This window comes from Peromyscus leucopus, chromosome 2, assembly GCF_004664715.2.
Source record: "Peromyscus leucopus breed LL Stock chromosome 2, UCI_PerLeu_2.1, whole genome shotgun sequence".
Classification (NCBI taxonomy): domain Eukaryota; kingdom Metazoa; phylum Chordata; class Mammalia; order Rodentia; family Cricetidae; genus Peromyscus; species Peromyscus leucopus.
Genome location: NC_051064.1, coordinates 58,317,267 through 58,334,119, shown reverse-complemented (window position 1 = coordinate 58,334,119; position 16,853 = coordinate 58,317,267). Strand labels below are relative to the sequence as shown.

Genomic DNA, 16,853 nt, shown 5'->3' with positions numbered 1-16,853 from the left:
CTCAGAACTCTGGCCTGGGCTGCAGCTAGAGTCACAAATGACCACCCTCTGGGAAATGGTGCCCTTGGGCCTTGAGTGCATGTCACTCTGCTGCTTGGGGGAGTCACAGACATTCACTAGGCTTTTGCTTGTGCACCTTGGTGTGGTGGCAGAAGCAGAGGAGCAGCAGGTGGCGCCTGAGGCCCGCTCTCCTCTTTAGGGTCCCATTGACCTGCTGGGTGACGATGCCAGTCTCTGGCCATCAGTTAGCTGCCCAGATCCTCTGAGACCCAGAGAGCTTGTAGCAGAAATCAAAACAAGTGAAGATTCTGAGATGGGACTATGAGCTTGTAGACATGTTGCCTGGCCCCTTTTCAAGGGTTGGCTTTCCCCACCTGTAAAATTGCAGCTAGCCATATTGACTAGAAGGCATGCTGGTGGGACTGGAGAAGTATGCACACACTTGGCACACAGTAGGTACTCAGTTAGCAGCAATGGCTCTTATAAACTTTCATGTAGGGGGAGCAGAGGTAGAGCCTGAAAGTTAAAGACTCAGACGTTGGAGAGCAAGTGCCAACTCTGCTACTCTCAGGCCGGGTGGTCTTGGCTAGGTTATCTAATTTCTCTGTGACTTAGTTTCCCTGTCCTGTCTTTAAGGAAAGTGACTGTCGTTCTTCCCTTGAAGGGTAAAGGGATGGAAGGTAAGTTCTGTATGCTGCATGCATGGTGATTACTCTGTGGCAGACGACCATTCTGACATGTGTGTCAGGACTTGCCTTGCTCAGGGCTGCTATGCCCAGTGATGCTCAAGTTGGTTTCTGGGGTTCCTTCTGGCACAGGTTCACCAGAAAGCTCCATGTCCTCAGCAGGAGAGGATGAAGTAGGAGGCATGTTTATGGGATCAACGTGTGCTTCTTCAGGCTGAAGAGAGAAAAATGGAATTTACTTTTAAAAGAATCCTTTAAGTAAGAACGGATTTTCTTAACAGTGAAGTAGGAAAAACAAATCATGGGAAGTAATTTATCCACAGAATCCCGAATAATCCTGAGTGCCTATAACTGGCTGTGTCTCTGGGCAGCATCACACCTCCCAGGCCTGAAAGAGGTATGTGCTGGGTGTATAAGCTCAGAGACACCCACCACACTTCTGGGATGCCTGTGTCCCAGGCTGGCACAGAGCAGATGCTGGATCCAGGAATGTGTGAGTGGTTCTGTCAGTGAGTCAGGCTGCACCAGGAACCCTGTAAATCCAGCCCCAGAGCAGCACGATGGGCAGGGCTCTGACAGTGATGGATGTGTCGGCTTCCTTCCAAGGAAGCTCCTGCATCTATACAGCTTCTCCAAAGCCAGGTGAGGTCTTAACCAGTCTTACCAACGAGGAGGAAACAAGACCCAACAGCTGGAAATAGGGCAAGCTGGAAATCCAGACAGGAAATTCAGTGCTGGTCCTAAATGTCCTGACACCAACCCTGGATGCTGAAAGCAGTTTGTGAGACCCAGGGTTGTCAGCATTCAGTCTCTTCACTTTCTAAGATCCAGGTTGTTGGGGAGGATGGAAGATTGAGTAGAATGATCTAGTATTGAACTTGACTGTGGAAAAGGAACACATCTCTGCTGTTTTAAGACACCGAGGTGTTGGTGCTCATTTGTTACTCCGTGTGCATCCTAACAAGAACAAGCTCTTCTCCTAACGTTAGATTCTACTGTGCAGATAGTGAACCTTTGGTCCATCATAACAGGGAGGACTTTTAGGAGCCCTGTGACTTCAGAGTTCATGGTTTAGTCCTTTCTGTCAGACTCGGGTTGAATGCCTGCCTTGTATTTAGCTGACTGACCTATTTTGGACAAATCATACAGCCTCACTGGGCCTAAGTTTTCTTCTCTGTGCAATGGGGACAATGAGAAATGTTCTACAGAGGAGAAGAGATGGCTCAGTGGTGAAGAGCACTGGCTGCTCTTCCAGAGGACCCAGATTCAATGCTCAACGCCCATTTGGTATCTCACACCTGGCTGTTACTCCAGAGGAGCTGATGCCCTCTTCTGGCCTCTGTGGGCACTACACACATATGATGTACATGCATACACGAAGGCAAGACGCCCATACATATAAAATAAAAGTGTACAGATCTGGAAAAAAGAAAAGGAAATGTTCTACAAATGCACAGGAATGCTTGTGCATTTTTAAGTAGTGAAATAGTCCACATAACTAAAGAGCTGCAATTGAGACGAATGAAGTCAAGAAACAATGACTCTGAGCACCAAGCCTGGGACACTGCCAGTGATTTATCATGGTGTCATCTCCACGGCAAAGGTGTGAAGGAAGGCTGTAAGGACCAGGCCTGGAAGGTGGGTAGAGTTCCAAAAAACCAAACAAAGCAAAACAAAACAAAACAACAACAACAAAAAAAAACAGCACAGACATCAGGTCTCGGCTACCTGAGTTGGGCCATGGCTGAAGAAAACTTGCAGGCCAGAGCCTGTCGAAGCAGCAGGGTGGAGGAGGGATGGAAGGAGAGATGGGCTTGGATGCAGGGACAAGGACAGTGCTGAGGGTGGGAGTGGCCGGAAGAATCTAGACTGGGGATGCTGAGGTCCAGCCCAGGAGGCCTGGGTGGGGTCCTGAAAAGCCCAAAGGGCAGGAGCTAGGCAGGGATGCTGAAAGAGTGGGAACGGCCAAGGCAAAGCAGCAAATCCAGGTAGGACCCACCCGTCCTGGGATGGACGCCTCTTCCCCTGGGAGGGGTCCAGGGGGAGGCTGTTTTCCATGGGTCCCTGATGGAGCTAGGAAAGCCCATGGAAGCCCCAATGTAGCCTCCAGGGGTGCCAACAGTTGGAAGCAGGGGTACTTTGTAAGACATGTGGGCCTAGGGACAGATATTTGGAGTAGACGAGGCTGAGCAAACAAGAGGGCAAGCCTGAAACAGGTTGAGCTGTTAGCCAAAGAGATCTCAGTTGAGTCCTTGACCAGCCTTTCAGCCAAAATCTAACAGTGAGTCTTATCCCGGCAGCCATAGGCACCTAGGCCCTGCTCTGGGGAAAGGTGAGACTCCAAGGAGCTGACTATGGGGAAAGTGAGGTGTCTCACCTTGAGCACACACGGCTGTTGGCTTCAGAAGTAAGATGGACGAGGAGCCAAGCGTGGGCTGTGACAGTGTAGACATATCTAGTCTAAAGACTTTAGTACATTTCCAGGGTATCATGGAGGTCTTTTTGTTTTTGTTCTGTCTTTTGCCGAACCTCACAGTCTCTATGAGATCTACTCATTCCACAGATAGGTTCCTGTGGACCCACTGAGTGTCAGGTTGTTGGCTGAGCCCTGGGGCCGGAAAAAGGAATAAAGAACACATTGTGCTTACCCGCCCCAGAGCACAGAGGGGCACTGCCAGACCCCAGTAGCTGATTTCATGGGACACAAGATAGCAGAAGCAAGGGCCAAGCTAGGGAGGGGGCGTGGCGGGAGAGGAGGCCTCACTGGAGAGGATTTGGCCTGAATCCTGAGGGGGTTAGGAATTTGCCAGAAGGAAGGAAGGGTGGGGGTGGAGGGGGGTTCCAGGGAAACAGAACTGCACAGGGCTGTTGGAAGGAAGTCCCAGATGGTATGTCTGGGAAGCCGAGAGCCCTTAGGTGTGGCTGGAAGAAGGCCTGGCTGTGGCTGGGAATCACCTGCAGAGCGCTCTGCCAATGTGGATTCTTGTTATTCACTCCAGACATACTGAACATCCAGGGAAGCCGCCCCGGAGGCTCCTTATTAAAGACCTCTGTCAGGCCCACACGGTTGGGCACAGGTGACCCACATGCACAGCCATGTTAATTCCAACTCGGCTGGAGATAAGTTTTCCATAAATGCAAAGGTATGCGAGCAGCAGCCGGCTGGGCAGGAGAGGCAGGCGCAGAACAGTCCAGGCACTGCTGACCCTACATGGGAAGTGGGGAGAGGGAGGGCTGGCAGGCTGCCACCTCTAGCTCAGTTTGCCCGTTAGGGCCCGTGTTCTGGAGAGTGACAGGCTGCAAAGGCTGGGCATGGGGAAGTAAGATTCTGACCAAGAAATAAGCCAGACAGAGAAAGGAAGGGAGATTCCCTGTGCTAGAGTGGTTGCTGCCAAAGGAGCCAAAACCCTTCCGGGTGGAGTGACCGAGCACTCTGGATCCATAGTGGATCTGGCTCTGCACCTTCGGGCCGGGTGGCCTCAACAACAACATGACTGTTCCAGGCCCGCTCCTATAGCGTAGACCCCAGGAGGCCTCTCCGAAAGGTCACCACAGGCAGAGCAGCAAACTCTCAAGAGTGAGCCGCTTGTGTAGGCACAGGGACAACGGTAGAAAGACAGAAGAACCCTGAGGATGGCATCGGGCATGTGGGTGGTGAGGACCAGCAGCTCTGGGGCCATCAGGGCTGGGCCTAGGGCAATCCTCTTAGAGCAGAGGGCAGCCCTCTTAGAGCAGAGGGTTTGGAAAACAGACAACAAGAAGCAGGTGTGGAGGGGGGGGGTTGTCCCAAAAGGAACAGGGAACTCAGAGTGTCCTGCATTGAGTCTGGCCCTGAGATCCTTGGCCTCTTGGAATGTAACACAAGCCTTCGCCCACCGCTGCTGTGTGCCAAGGACCACTCGCATGTCTGGACCAGGCGGGTTGTCCACCTCCCATACCAACCCGTGGAGCGGGCATGTTCCAGGCTAACGGGGGAAGCTGTTTTGGAAAGGAACGCCAAGGCTAAGACCTACTCTGGGTAGGACTTGGATGTATAGCACTTCTCCCAAGTCCCTAAGAACCTGAAAGAGGAAGGAACGGACTCTCTGCCCCAGAGACTCCAAGGGCACCACACCACCAGCCACTTTCCTTCTGTCACTTCTCCAGGTCCCCAGAGATCGATGTCACACCCTCTCTGGGCTGATGTTGCCCCTCCCCCAACACACACATCAGCCCCTGTACCAGAGTGCTGTTGTCACGGTGTGCTGGCTAGTCTTGACACACAAACTAGAGTTATCTGAAAGGAGGGGAACTCAGCTGAGAAGCGGCCTCCATAAGATCCGGCTGCAGGGCATTTCCTTATGGTTGGTGGAGAAGCGACCAGCCCATTGTGGGTGGTGCCATTCCTAGGCTGCTGGTCCTGGTTTTAAGCCAGTAAGCAGCACCCTTCCACAGCCTCTGCATCAGCTCCTGCCTCCAGGTTCCTGCCCTGTGTGAGTTCCTGTCCTGACTTCCTTTGATGATGAACAATGATGTGGAAGTGTGAGCCCAATACACCTTTTCCTCCCCAACTTGCTTTTGGTCATGGTGTTTCATCGCAGCAATTGAAACCCTAACTAAGACACATGGGAAGAGGTCCAGGAGGCTCGATTCCTGGCTCCGCTACTGCCTGACCCTGGAGATCTGCTCATCCCCCTGGGCACCCATTTCTACATCTGCATAGAGAATAATGCCGCCTTCCTTGTGGGGTGTTGTAAGGAAGAAGCGACATCGCATCCGCAGAAACACCAGCTCTCTCCCTCTTCTGCCTCCCCCTCCATGCCTGTCCCAAGCTGCCTGTCTCCACTTTTCCTTCCTAAATTCTTGTCCCATTCTCACGCTCGTGGCCTTCTCACACTCTCAAACCCTTCTGTCCTTTTCTGGCCCTCTCTGGGGACTGCCATGGCTTGTTAGCACCTCTGTCTGGGTCAGCCTCCCTCTACATTATGGACCTGTATACCACGAGGCAGCATCATGCTCAGAGCCCTGAGCATGTGGCCCACTGACCTGCACCCAGGATGTGCCAATGGGTGGCTAGGCCTAATGGGCACCCAAGACTCCAACACTGCTCCAAGCAGAGCATGGACTCCTTGGTTTCTCCATCTCAGGCAAGGTCTTGAGGGCACACTTCCATAATCCCACCCAGACCATAAACCCACGGGTAGATGTCAGGAGATCTGTGCTCCAGCCTAGCTTGCTCAGCTTCCCTCTCTGGATCTGTCTGCCCATCTGTAATATGGGCAGTTGGCTATACACACCTGTCGAAGTCCTTCTAGCTTTATCAGACTATGGTTCTGTTCTGCCACACTCACATCCTGCTGCCTGAGGTCTATACATACAGTCTCTGCCTTATTTCTGTCTCCTCACTTTCTATCAGAAGTACCTTCATAGAGTGACGAGCCCAGCCTAGGAGCTTTCTTTGCTTACAGCTCAGATGATGCTCCTTGCTAGTCTAATACGTACATACATGCATCCAACACACACACACACACACACACACACACACACACACACACACACACACACACGAGTACTTCCATGGTCTGACTCAAGACTTTCCTCTTAGCTGCAGAACACATTCCCAGGAGGGAGAGAGGCGAACATCAAGATGAGGGTCGCTGTTGTATGGGTCCAAGGCAACACTGAGTATCGCTCAGGGTTGTTTCCCTCATGCCCGGCACTTTCTGAGACTCACCCCTGCCTGCCTCATCTAACTCTCCAGTGACCTCTTACAGTATAACTGATATTACCATCACTCCGTAGGGGGGAAGACAACTGAGGTTCAGAGGGGCTGAGTAAGTTCTCCAAGGCCCAGAGCAAGTCTGCCTTTGCACACCTTCCACAGCCGTGCATGCAGGTGGCCCTGGAAAACTGGTCCGTTTGCTTGGGTGTGGGTGTGAGGCTGACTCCCCCGGAGGATCACACCGGACAGCACCCACAGGGGTAGCACCCACGCTCACCGGGGCTTGAGTGTAGGTGACAGCTTCCATGATCTCAGCGACTTCATCCATCTCCTGAAGCCCACTGGCTTCTCCAGATGCCTGTGAGGAGATAAGTCAGGCCACACACCGTAAGGAGTCTTTCTCTGTCCTGCTAGTCGTCCCCCCCACCGCCTGCAAGTGATACAGAGACTTATTCATTAATTATGAAAGCTCAGCCTTAGCTTAGGCTTGTCCCACTCGCTCTTATAACTTAAATGAACCCATTTATTTTAATCTATGTTCTGTCACATGGCTCGTCACCTCTTCGCTCCGCACTGCCCATGCTGCTTCCTCCATGTCTGGCTGGCTACTCTGCCTTCTTCTTCCCAGAGTTCTCTCTGTCTCCGGAAGTCCCACCTGACTAGCTACTGGCCATTCAACTTTTACATCAATCACAGTGAATACATCTTCACACAGTGTACAAACATCCCACAACAACACCCAGAGCAGGAGAGCAGGTGACACAGCACTGGGGTACTTGGGAAGGTCAGAGACTTGACAAGCAGACTCTGATGGAGGAACTGTGTGTGTGTGTGTATGCATTTGCATGTGCATGTATGTGTGCAGTTTGCACATGGCTGTGACTGCATATGTGTGCATGCATATGTGTGTGGTATGCATGCATGTGTATATACGTATGTGAACACATGTATGGATGTATATACATGTGTATACATGTTTGTGTGGTATGCATGCATACACGAATGTGCGTATGAATACATTATGTGCGGTATTTGAACCTGTGTGTATGTGTGTGCATGTATATATACATGGGCATCAGAGACAGGGTGGGAAATGCCATATGCATGGTTTCTGTCCACACTATTATCGCTACAGTCTGAGTTACTTCACCTTCCAACCATGCCCAGGCTACCTTCGTTCCTGCTTTGTGCAAGGTGCTCATGGGAACCCGCTCAGGGAGCCCTCATCCAACATGGCTTCCTAGTGTTGCCTGACCTTCGAGGCTGGCCCTCACGTCAGTCCAGGAGCCTGTGCTGTGCTCTGCCGTGGGTCCTGTGCTCTGGGGCCCCTGGGTTGTTTATACCTCACCATGAATGCAGAGCGGAGACAAACACAGAAAACTCCGCTTGCTTCCTGGGCTAGCTCCCTGTGAATGTCACGGGCGCCGAAGTTCAGACATTCAAACAGCCCCACATGCTACCTCTGGTGCACAGATTTCTTTTTTAGCACTAAATTAACGAAACCGGCTTCCAGTTTGTTCAGAGGCTGACATCACTTAAGGAGCAACAGTCACAGGAAACACCACTCTACCTGCCTCTGGCTTTGGCACCATGCTCCTGTCTGCCTGGAAGGCCCTGCAGACAGCGCCTCTGCCTGCCTGGCTTCCGGCTCCTCCTCCTGCCCCCTCCTGCTCTGTGACCTGCTCAATTGGGTCTGAGGCTCTGTCACTAAGTTGTGTCTGCAAATGTGTGTCAGAGATGGAGGAAGGGACAGCGCCCGAAGTATATCCCCTCATCCCCAGCCTACACCAGGGACTGTCACAACCAGCAAATCCTGGAGGGAGGGAGGAAGGAAGGAAGGAAGGAAGGAGCCATCTTTCCTCCCTGGCCCCCACCCCACCCCCAACTTAGGAATTGGTTCACTTGCCAAGCATAAAACCAACCTAAATTTAGGTTCATTTTTATAGGACTCTACACCCAGAATATCTTAGCATTTTAACTCTGATTTTAGAATCCTGACACCCTTCTTGGCAGGAAGGCTGGAAACCAGGCCATTGACTGCCACAGCCCAGGAACACCTCATAAGACACAGCCCCCACTCCAAGGAGACGGCTGAAGAGCTTTGAAAAGTGAAAGAAAGCCAAAAGCCCAAAATAGGACTTGGGGCAGTGCTGGCCCTGACGAGAGGCTTGCAGGGCTGCATGACGCTGAGGGGGAGGATGGCCGGGCACCCAGCCTTCCCCTGGCTGACTGGGGGATGAGGGTACAGACTGCTGGCGGGTAGGCAGAAGCTCACCGAGGACTCTTGGGCTTCACACAGCTCCTCAGGGGTCCTGGGGTCAGTATAGATGGTAAGCTGCTGTATGGAGCCCTGGGGAAGAGAGAGATAAGAAGCATGGGTTACTTGTATACATCACAATGTCCAAGGAAGACGGGAGTGTTCATATGAGGGAGACGCCTGCAAAGGACTAACTGGCATGGCCATGTGCTATCTGAGGTGACAAGGATGCTGGGCACACCCCACCCAGGCTCTCCGTCTGTTCAGGGGACTCTCCTTGTGTGCTCCCATTGAATATGGACTCCCTTAGCTTATGTTCAGAATGTGGACAGCCACAGCAGCCCAGCATCTCCAGGGTCCCTGCAGGGCAACAGCAGTCCCTGAAATGTGACTTCCCTTCCCTCCAGAGCTCAAAATTTCCTTGCTAGACATTCTTGTCACACGGAGAGCTGCCAGCAGCCTCTCCATCCCGCTCCTGCTGACTGTCTGGATCTGGTGTTCACTCTTCAAAAGTCAGCAAAGCCAGCGTGTACACGTGTGTAACATGTACACAGGACATCAGCATTCCCACTGAGCGACAAGTAAATTCGATTTCTGCCCTCTAGTGGTGCCTTTTTTTCCTTTTTGGTTGGTTGATTGGTGGTTTTGGTTTTTTGATTGTGTGTGTGTGTGTGTGTGTGTGTGTGTGTGTGTGTGTGTGTGTCTATGTAGTTCTGGTTGTCCTGCACTCACACTCACTATGTAGACCAGGCTGGCCTCAAACTCACAGAGTTTGGAGTACTGAGATTAAAGGTATGCACCAGCATGCCCAATTTTGACAAAGAATCTCAGTCAACCCAGCAGTCACTCTGTAGCTCAGGCTGGCCTGAAACTCATGACTCACTGCAATCCAAGTACTGGGATTTCAGGAATAACCCAGGATCTTGCCTTCTTTAGTGTGTCTGATTCACCCTAGAGGCATCCTGGCTCAGTACTCTTGTGCGTTAAATGAACTCCTCTGATAACTTATTCTCTTTAGAATGGCTTCTGAGCAGAAGCCTGTTCTGGTAGTAAAGTTGGCCTTCGAATTTGTTTGTTTTAGGACTCTCTGTTCAAAAAGAAGAAAGAGAAGTTACTTCTCATTCCAATCATTCTGACGCATCTGTCTTTACAGAAGTTATTTCAGCACAATTGCCATCCACGTCTAGAAATGAAGTCATTTTGAAAGTAGCAAGCTGGACTCTTCTTTAGACATGATGTTCACCAAACAAAGTGCCTCTTACTATTTTCCCACACAGGCCTGTAACTTACTATGTAGCCCAGGTTAGCCTTGCCTTTATGATCCTCCTGCTTCCGTCTCCTGAGTGCAGAGATTACAGGGTGCACTAAAACACCCAGCTTCAAGATAAGGGCCTTTATATTCACATTCAGACAATACAACAGATCACATAATACAGTACTGCCTAAAGCCTGCAGCCTCAGTTTATGGCAGAGTACTGGGATCACTGACTTCCAAGCCTAGAGTACTTCCCACACGGAGTACATGCCGTGAGGGGGCATAAGAATAAAATAACAACAATCATTGCTCCTGCTTGGGGGGTGTGTGTTCATGCTCAAACTTCTCTGGTCTGCGGGGAGTGGACTGAAACTCACCGTAAATCTCTCCAGTCCCGTGGCTCCTGCATTGCCCACAAAGATCCCAGCACTGGGCTCGAAAGTCAGAGGCCGGGAAGATCGCTGGAAAAGGACGTGGCTGTGTTCCTCACAGTCCACGAGAAGGGCCACTTCCTCGCCCTGGACAGTCACAGCAAAACGATTCCACCTGTTGGTCATCACAGGCACTGAAAAGGCTGCAGCTTCACGGGACACATGGGAGCCTGGTTCCGTGTAGTACAGGATAACCCGCTGGTGGCCATCCTCCACACCGGAAAGACGCAGACCCAGGTAGATGACTTTCTGGAAAAGCGTCAGTAATTGCAAAGAGCACGCCTCCCTGGGCACTGCTAGGCTTCACTGCCACACCGATGGCGAAGTCCCTGAAGAAGGTAGGTGGGATGAGGGTCCTGGCTGGGCGGCCAACATTGGCACCAGGCCCAAAGCTGTAAGCCGGGAAACCACCGTAGCCGGTGACAAAGGACACGGAAGAGGGTAATGGAACACCAATGAGCTCTGTGAGGTCCAGATGGTCCTGGGAGGCTGACCCTGTGGGGAGGAGGAGAGGCCGTGATTCCACCACACTGGACAAAGGAGGAAGGAGCCACAAACACAACTGGATCCCTTGGGAATCCACTGAAACTAGGCTTTCTAAATGACAGCCTCCACAATGAAATGTGATGTGCAATGTGCGTAAAAGCACAGGACTATAACTCACAAACACTGTTTCAGAAAGCATCTTCGTGAATACTCAGCAGGCCCTTAACTATTTTCTCCTCCCCCTTAATTATTGTTTTTCTCTTTTTAAAATTAAAACCATGCTGCAAAGACTTAATAATTGATTTGATTACTCGCTAAGAGGTCATGAGCTACACTCTGGAAAACATTTACAAATCATTTCTAGAAAAAAAAATATATATATATAGTGTCCCCCCCCCCATTAACTTGGAGATTTCTTCCATTACTTAACCAAGGGGAATCAGATTGTATCACTTTGTTTTAAATGGGGTCTTTTGTTTACATGCCTCAGAGTGTAGGGGGTAAGCAGGCACAGAGAGGTGTGTTCCCTGGAGTTCAGCACAATTGAGCTTTGCTTCATAGTGGTAACCATTCATCATCATCATCATCAGCAGCAGCAGCAGCAGCAGCAGCAGCCTCAGCATCCCCACCATCATCCACATCCCAGCTCTCTCTCTGTGTACCAGGTACTGCTCTGAGCTCTTTACATAATTTAAACTCATTTCATCCTCACAAGAACTCCAACGAAGTTAGGTACCGTTATTTCTGCTTTCTTCTGACTAAATCAAGGCTGCCAGAAGCTAACAAATTTGCAAGCAAAATTCAAGTGCAGAATTCACTCCTAGAGTCCCTGACCCAAGCTTGTGCTCTTCACTAGTGCTCTTGGTGGGGTTGGTAGACCTCCTCCATTGCAGCGGCCTGAGGAAGAACCCAGGTCTGACCATTGTCTCTGGAGGAAAGCTGCAGGATCGTCCAGTGGTCTGCATCCATCCCTGGGCTGATGCAGAAGTGGCAGCAGTGAATGAGAGGAATGTAGGTCTTAGGTAGAGTGGACACATCCGGTGCCACTGAGCCCGTGGACAAGGCTTCAGGAACAAAGCTAGATCCTGAGGATTTGGCCAGGGCGAGGACCTAGAATGATGAACCTCTGAATGAAGCCCTGGCCCCCTTAAAGGCCAGAGGGCAGGGCAGATCTCCTAGTGGCCACTTGGGCTATAGCCAAAGGTCAGAGCTCCTAAACCATGGCTAAAATTCTCCCCTATCACAGGAGCAAGTCAGAGGATGGCCCATATGAATGACTAAGACCATCTCTCCTAGTCAGCTTCAATTGTCAACTTGACACAGGCCCGAGTTATCTGAATCCCTCAGATAACTTCCAGTCTCAATTGAATGATTCTCTATCAGTGTGGTCTGTGGGAGCAGGTTCTTGACTGCTAATTGGTGTAGGGAGTGGGCAGCTCACTGTGGGTGGGGTCCATCCAAGGCAGGAGGTCCTGGACTATATAAGAAAGCTAGCCGAGCCCAGATTTGGGAGCATTTAGTAAGCAGCCTTCCTCTGAGGTTTCTGCTTCAAGCTCCTGCCTTGAGTTCCTGCCCCAGCTTCCTTCAGTGATGGATGGTGTCTTGGAAGTGTTAAGATGAAACAAAACTTTTCCTCCTCCCATGCTTTTGGTCTCAGTGTTTATTGCCACGGCAGAAAAGTAAAGTAGACCACCACCCTTGTAGCCCCCAGTCAAAAATGGGAGAGACACAACAAACTTTTTTTTTTTTTTTCCTGCATCTCCAACAATCAGGAGGCCCCTGAGCAGGGACGCGCCCCACTGCACTGGGCTAGGGGCTGCTTCTGTCCTCGGGCTCCTTGCACAGGGCACTCACTGCCATTTTCCTCTGCTGTTTTCCTTTTCCCCACAGCAGCACTGGGAATCAGCTGTTACTATCCCATTTCATGGATGAAGAACTAAGACTTAGGACATGGAATCCTGGCCTGCGGATACCCAGCCAGTGATGGGTAGAAGAACTGTAAGCCATAGCTAGCCTGACTTTTAGTTATTTCTAAGTTTGATGAGAAGAGGGGTTCCTACAAGGGTTCTGGACAAGGCTCAGCTGGAGAGAGAGATCCCCATCACCAACAGGACCTGAGACAAGGTGGCCACAGAGCAGCTAGCACGTGCGTGTGTGTGTGTGTGTGTGTGTGTGTGTGTGTGTGTGTGTGTGTGCGCGCGTGCGTGCGTGCGTGCGTGTGTGTGTGTGTGTGTGTGTGTGTGTGTGTGTGTGTCTTTGGTCATACAGAAAAGGATGAAGAGTAATATGGAGGCACTCAAAAGTCAAAATGGCAAATCCTGTCTATTTAATCATAGTGGAAGACACAGTGGGCTGGAAAGACGGCCCAGTCAGCAGAGTGAGGACCTGAGCTCAGATCCCCAGCAGCCACATAAAAAGTTGGGTGTAACTGCACTCCCTGTATCTCCAGTGCTAGCGAAGCAGAGACAAGGGGGTGCCTGGAGCTGGTGGCCAGCGGGCCAGCCTAGCCAGATTGAATCAGTGAGCTCCAGGTTCAGTAAGAGACTGAGAAACTGCCCAACCTTGACTTCTGGCCTCCAAGTACATGCTCACCTACACATACATACATACATACATACATACAGACAGACAGACAGACAGGGAGATAGGCAGACAGACAGACATGTACATACAAATGCACACACACGTACATGTGTCCATATACGCAAATAACATTTTAAAAGGAAAAACAGAAGTAATCACACAGCGTTATTAGGGTGACTAAATGAAATGTCATGGGTGCTGGCCTATGGCTCATGATCAGTGAATGATGGGGATCCTTCACCCCTGTGCTGTGCACCCCTGTCATCAGACTTTCAGGTTTGGAAAGGATATAAGTTCCACCTAAACTGTGTGGACCCCTCCTTGTCTGGTGTGGGAACCACTAATAGAAAGTAGTCACTGAACACTTGAAATGTGAGTCTTCCCCCCTTGAAACATGCTGTTTTAAATGAAAAAAAAAACAAAAAACAAAAAACAAAAAACAAAAAAAACAAAGACTCAATTTGGAAAAAAAAACTGGAACATAACTAATAATTTTCATGTTGGCTATGATTTGAAATGACAGTTTGGAAATTTGGGGGTTAAATGTTATTTCAAAATGTTTAGCTAAGCCTGGTGGTGCAGGTCTATATTCCCAGTTACAAAGGAGGCTGAGGTGGAGGACCATAAGTTTGAGGCCTGCTTGGGTTACATTGTAAGTTCAAACCCACCCTGGGTAATTTAATAAGACCCTGTTTCAAAAATAAATAGAAGAAAGGCTTGGGTGGCCAGGTCTTGTGGTGCACACTTTTAGTGCCCGCACTCAGGAGGCAGAGGCAGACAGATCTCTGAGTTTGAAGTCAACCTGATCTATAGAACAAGTCTTGAGATAGCCAGGGCTACACACAGAGAAACCCTGCCTGGAAAAACAGAGTGAGAGAAAATAGATGGGGGAGCAGGGGAGGAAGGGCAGGAGAAAGGATCCGGGACAAAACCCCTGGTTCAACACTTGCCTAACAGCACAAGACCCTCCGTTGCAAGCCCAGCACTGAAAAAAAAAAAATTAAAGAATGATAGGCAGAAGTAGTATGTGCCCAGCACTCGCCTTAAGAAAAGAGCCACCCGTCAGCTCTGGTGACCCTCTCCAAGCCAATCCCTTTGCCCAGACCCCTGGGGACCCACTCTTGGGACTCCAGCGTCACCATTTCCACGCATCTGTCTGTGTTTCCTATGCAAGCTGTGTCTGTAATAGAGTGAGGAGCCACTGTGAAGGCATCTAACCCTCCTAGAAAGGCTAGCATGCTGCCTATGTCCATGTCTCTTCCTTCCTTCCTTCCTTCCTTCCTTCCTTCCTTTCCTTCCTTTCTCCCTCCCTCCCTCCTTCCCTCCCTCCCTCCCTCCCTCCTTCCCTTCTTTCCTTCCTTACCCCCCTCCTCAAAGTTATAAATTTTGGATTAATCCTTGTAGAAGTTGTGGCCCTTGCTCTTACCACAGTATTCATGAGGTGAATAAGCCTCAATGGGCAGGCTCTCTTTTCTGGTGATAGAGAGGAAGGTTTCTGTGGATTTCCAGACAATATTGCTACAGATTTCTTTATCTCCATCTCCTGTGTTTATGGGTACAAGTCGCCGCATGGTGCAGATGACAGGGACTTGTGGGTGACATGGGTCTGTCACTTACTATTTCATTGACTGCTGCTGAATTGCTCTTTGAAGATTCTGTGCCCCTGACCATGCCCATGGGTGGCCTAGCATGCCCATGTTAAGGGAGAAGGAGCGAGACTCACTTTTAGAGAGGTCCATAGGGCCTTTCAATCTCAGTGATATGTTTGATTTTTAAGATTAGTTTCAAGGAAATATTCACTGTATTGTTGTTTTTGTTGTTGTTGTTACTTTTACAAACAGTCTCACTAGGTAGCCCTGTTCATGGTATTCCCCGGTATTCACTCTGTAGACCAGGCTGGCCAAAATGTCACAGAGATCTGCCTGCCTCTGCCTCCCCCAGTGCCAAGATTAATAACAGATGCCACAATGACTATAAGGATTCTTCAGAACACACTTCATTGGAAACATTTCACAACCTTTATAAAAACAATCACTCTCTTCAACAAAAGAGAAAATCTTATCATGCAGATTCCTAGCTAAGGAATCTACGATGGGCATCTGTGGTCCTCAGGATCAGGCAGTCACCCAGAGACTTGAGAGACCTTTTCTGTTCTGGGCCCAGCCATGACCCCTGTCTTCCAAAAGAACCTCCAACGGCTCCTGGAGTGCTCACCACTGTCACAGACTTCCACCTCTGCCCGGATGCCTTTCCTACGTCACTCACTCCATCTACCTCAATTGTCTTTCAGAATAACTCACTCTCCTGCTGCTCCTCTTCCTCAAGACTCAGCCCTCCTCCTCTGCGGCCATTTCCCCTCCAATGCCCACATGCTCTTCTTGATGGGGCTGCTCTGGAAGCCCCTGCCTGTACACCGGGAGTCTCTGTCAGAGTCCCCTCCCCATGTCACCATTGGATGGCTTGTTTCTACCCACAATGGATGATGAGGACAAGATTTCACCATTGTTCCCAGGGCCCAGCCCTGTGAAGATGAGCGAATAAATGAACAAACTAATGAGGTAACATAAGGACAGATAGACGGATGAAAAGAAGGATGAAAACTTCCAACCTTCTCGTTTGACAAAACATGAAGCCGAGGTTAATGGAGAGAAAGTTTCCGATGATCACGGACAGGGTTTTATTTTCAATTGAATGCTATCCTCTCCAATCTGTAGCTTGCTTAAAGACAGACAGACATCCATTAGAAGTAATTTGGGTTTGAGGCTCAAACTCCACAAGGCATAGGTTAAAAGAACAATAAATCTTGTTAAATTTAACTAGACAGAAATAAAATTCTGCATAGCAAAAACTCATAATAGTGATTTCATAACTTGAAGACATAAACTTGACTACAAAGAAATGAAGATCTGAGGACCAAAGCATTTTTTTAAATCATAATAATATTAATCTCCACAATGCCAGCTAAAAACCAGAAGCCGACAGAAAGAGCAGAATCACAACATCACAGACAACAAACTCTCTTCTCTAACGTGGAAAGCAAATGGATAATGCCACAGTCAACAGAAAGATGAGCAAGGAACAGGAAGTTCTATCTACAGCAAAAGAAACAAAGCAGCTCGTACGTAAGTGTATGGAAAATATTTGCCCTTGTAATGAAAGACGTGCAGGGGCTGTAAGGCGAAACCATTTTCCTTATCAGATTGGCGGCATTCAGAATGTTGGCTAATCGAAAATGCTGGCAAAAGGCGGCCGCATGAGGCCCTCTCCTGCACCGCTGGAGAGATCCTAATTTGTGTCCCATCCATGGGGATGCAATGTGACGTTCTTCAAAAGTACTAATGCATATGTACTCTTTGAGCCAGAATAGATAATAAAATAGATCCATGCAAGAGAATTCAATGTAGCCTTCCGAATGACATGACTCCTTAGGTACTGATCTGAGCAGTGACCATGA

General features: G+C 49.7%; 1 protein-coding gene across 1 annotated transcript in view; it reads right to left on the bottom strand.

The window, feature by feature from the left end:
• The window catches only part of Col15a1 (collagen type XV alpha 1 chain), a 110,692-nt gene that overhangs the window by 61,921 nt on the left and 31,918 nt on the right, over positions 1 to 16,853 (bottom strand). The window contains 5 exon segments of the mRNA XM_028882775.2: positions 756 to 900; positions 6,665 to 6,745; positions 8,663 to 8,737; positions 10,277 to 10,585; positions 10,587 to 10,825. Of these exon segments, the coding sequence (XP_028738608.1) occupies positions 756 to 900; positions 6,665 to 6,745; positions 8,663 to 8,737; positions 10,277 to 10,585; positions 10,587 to 10,825 (849 nt within the window).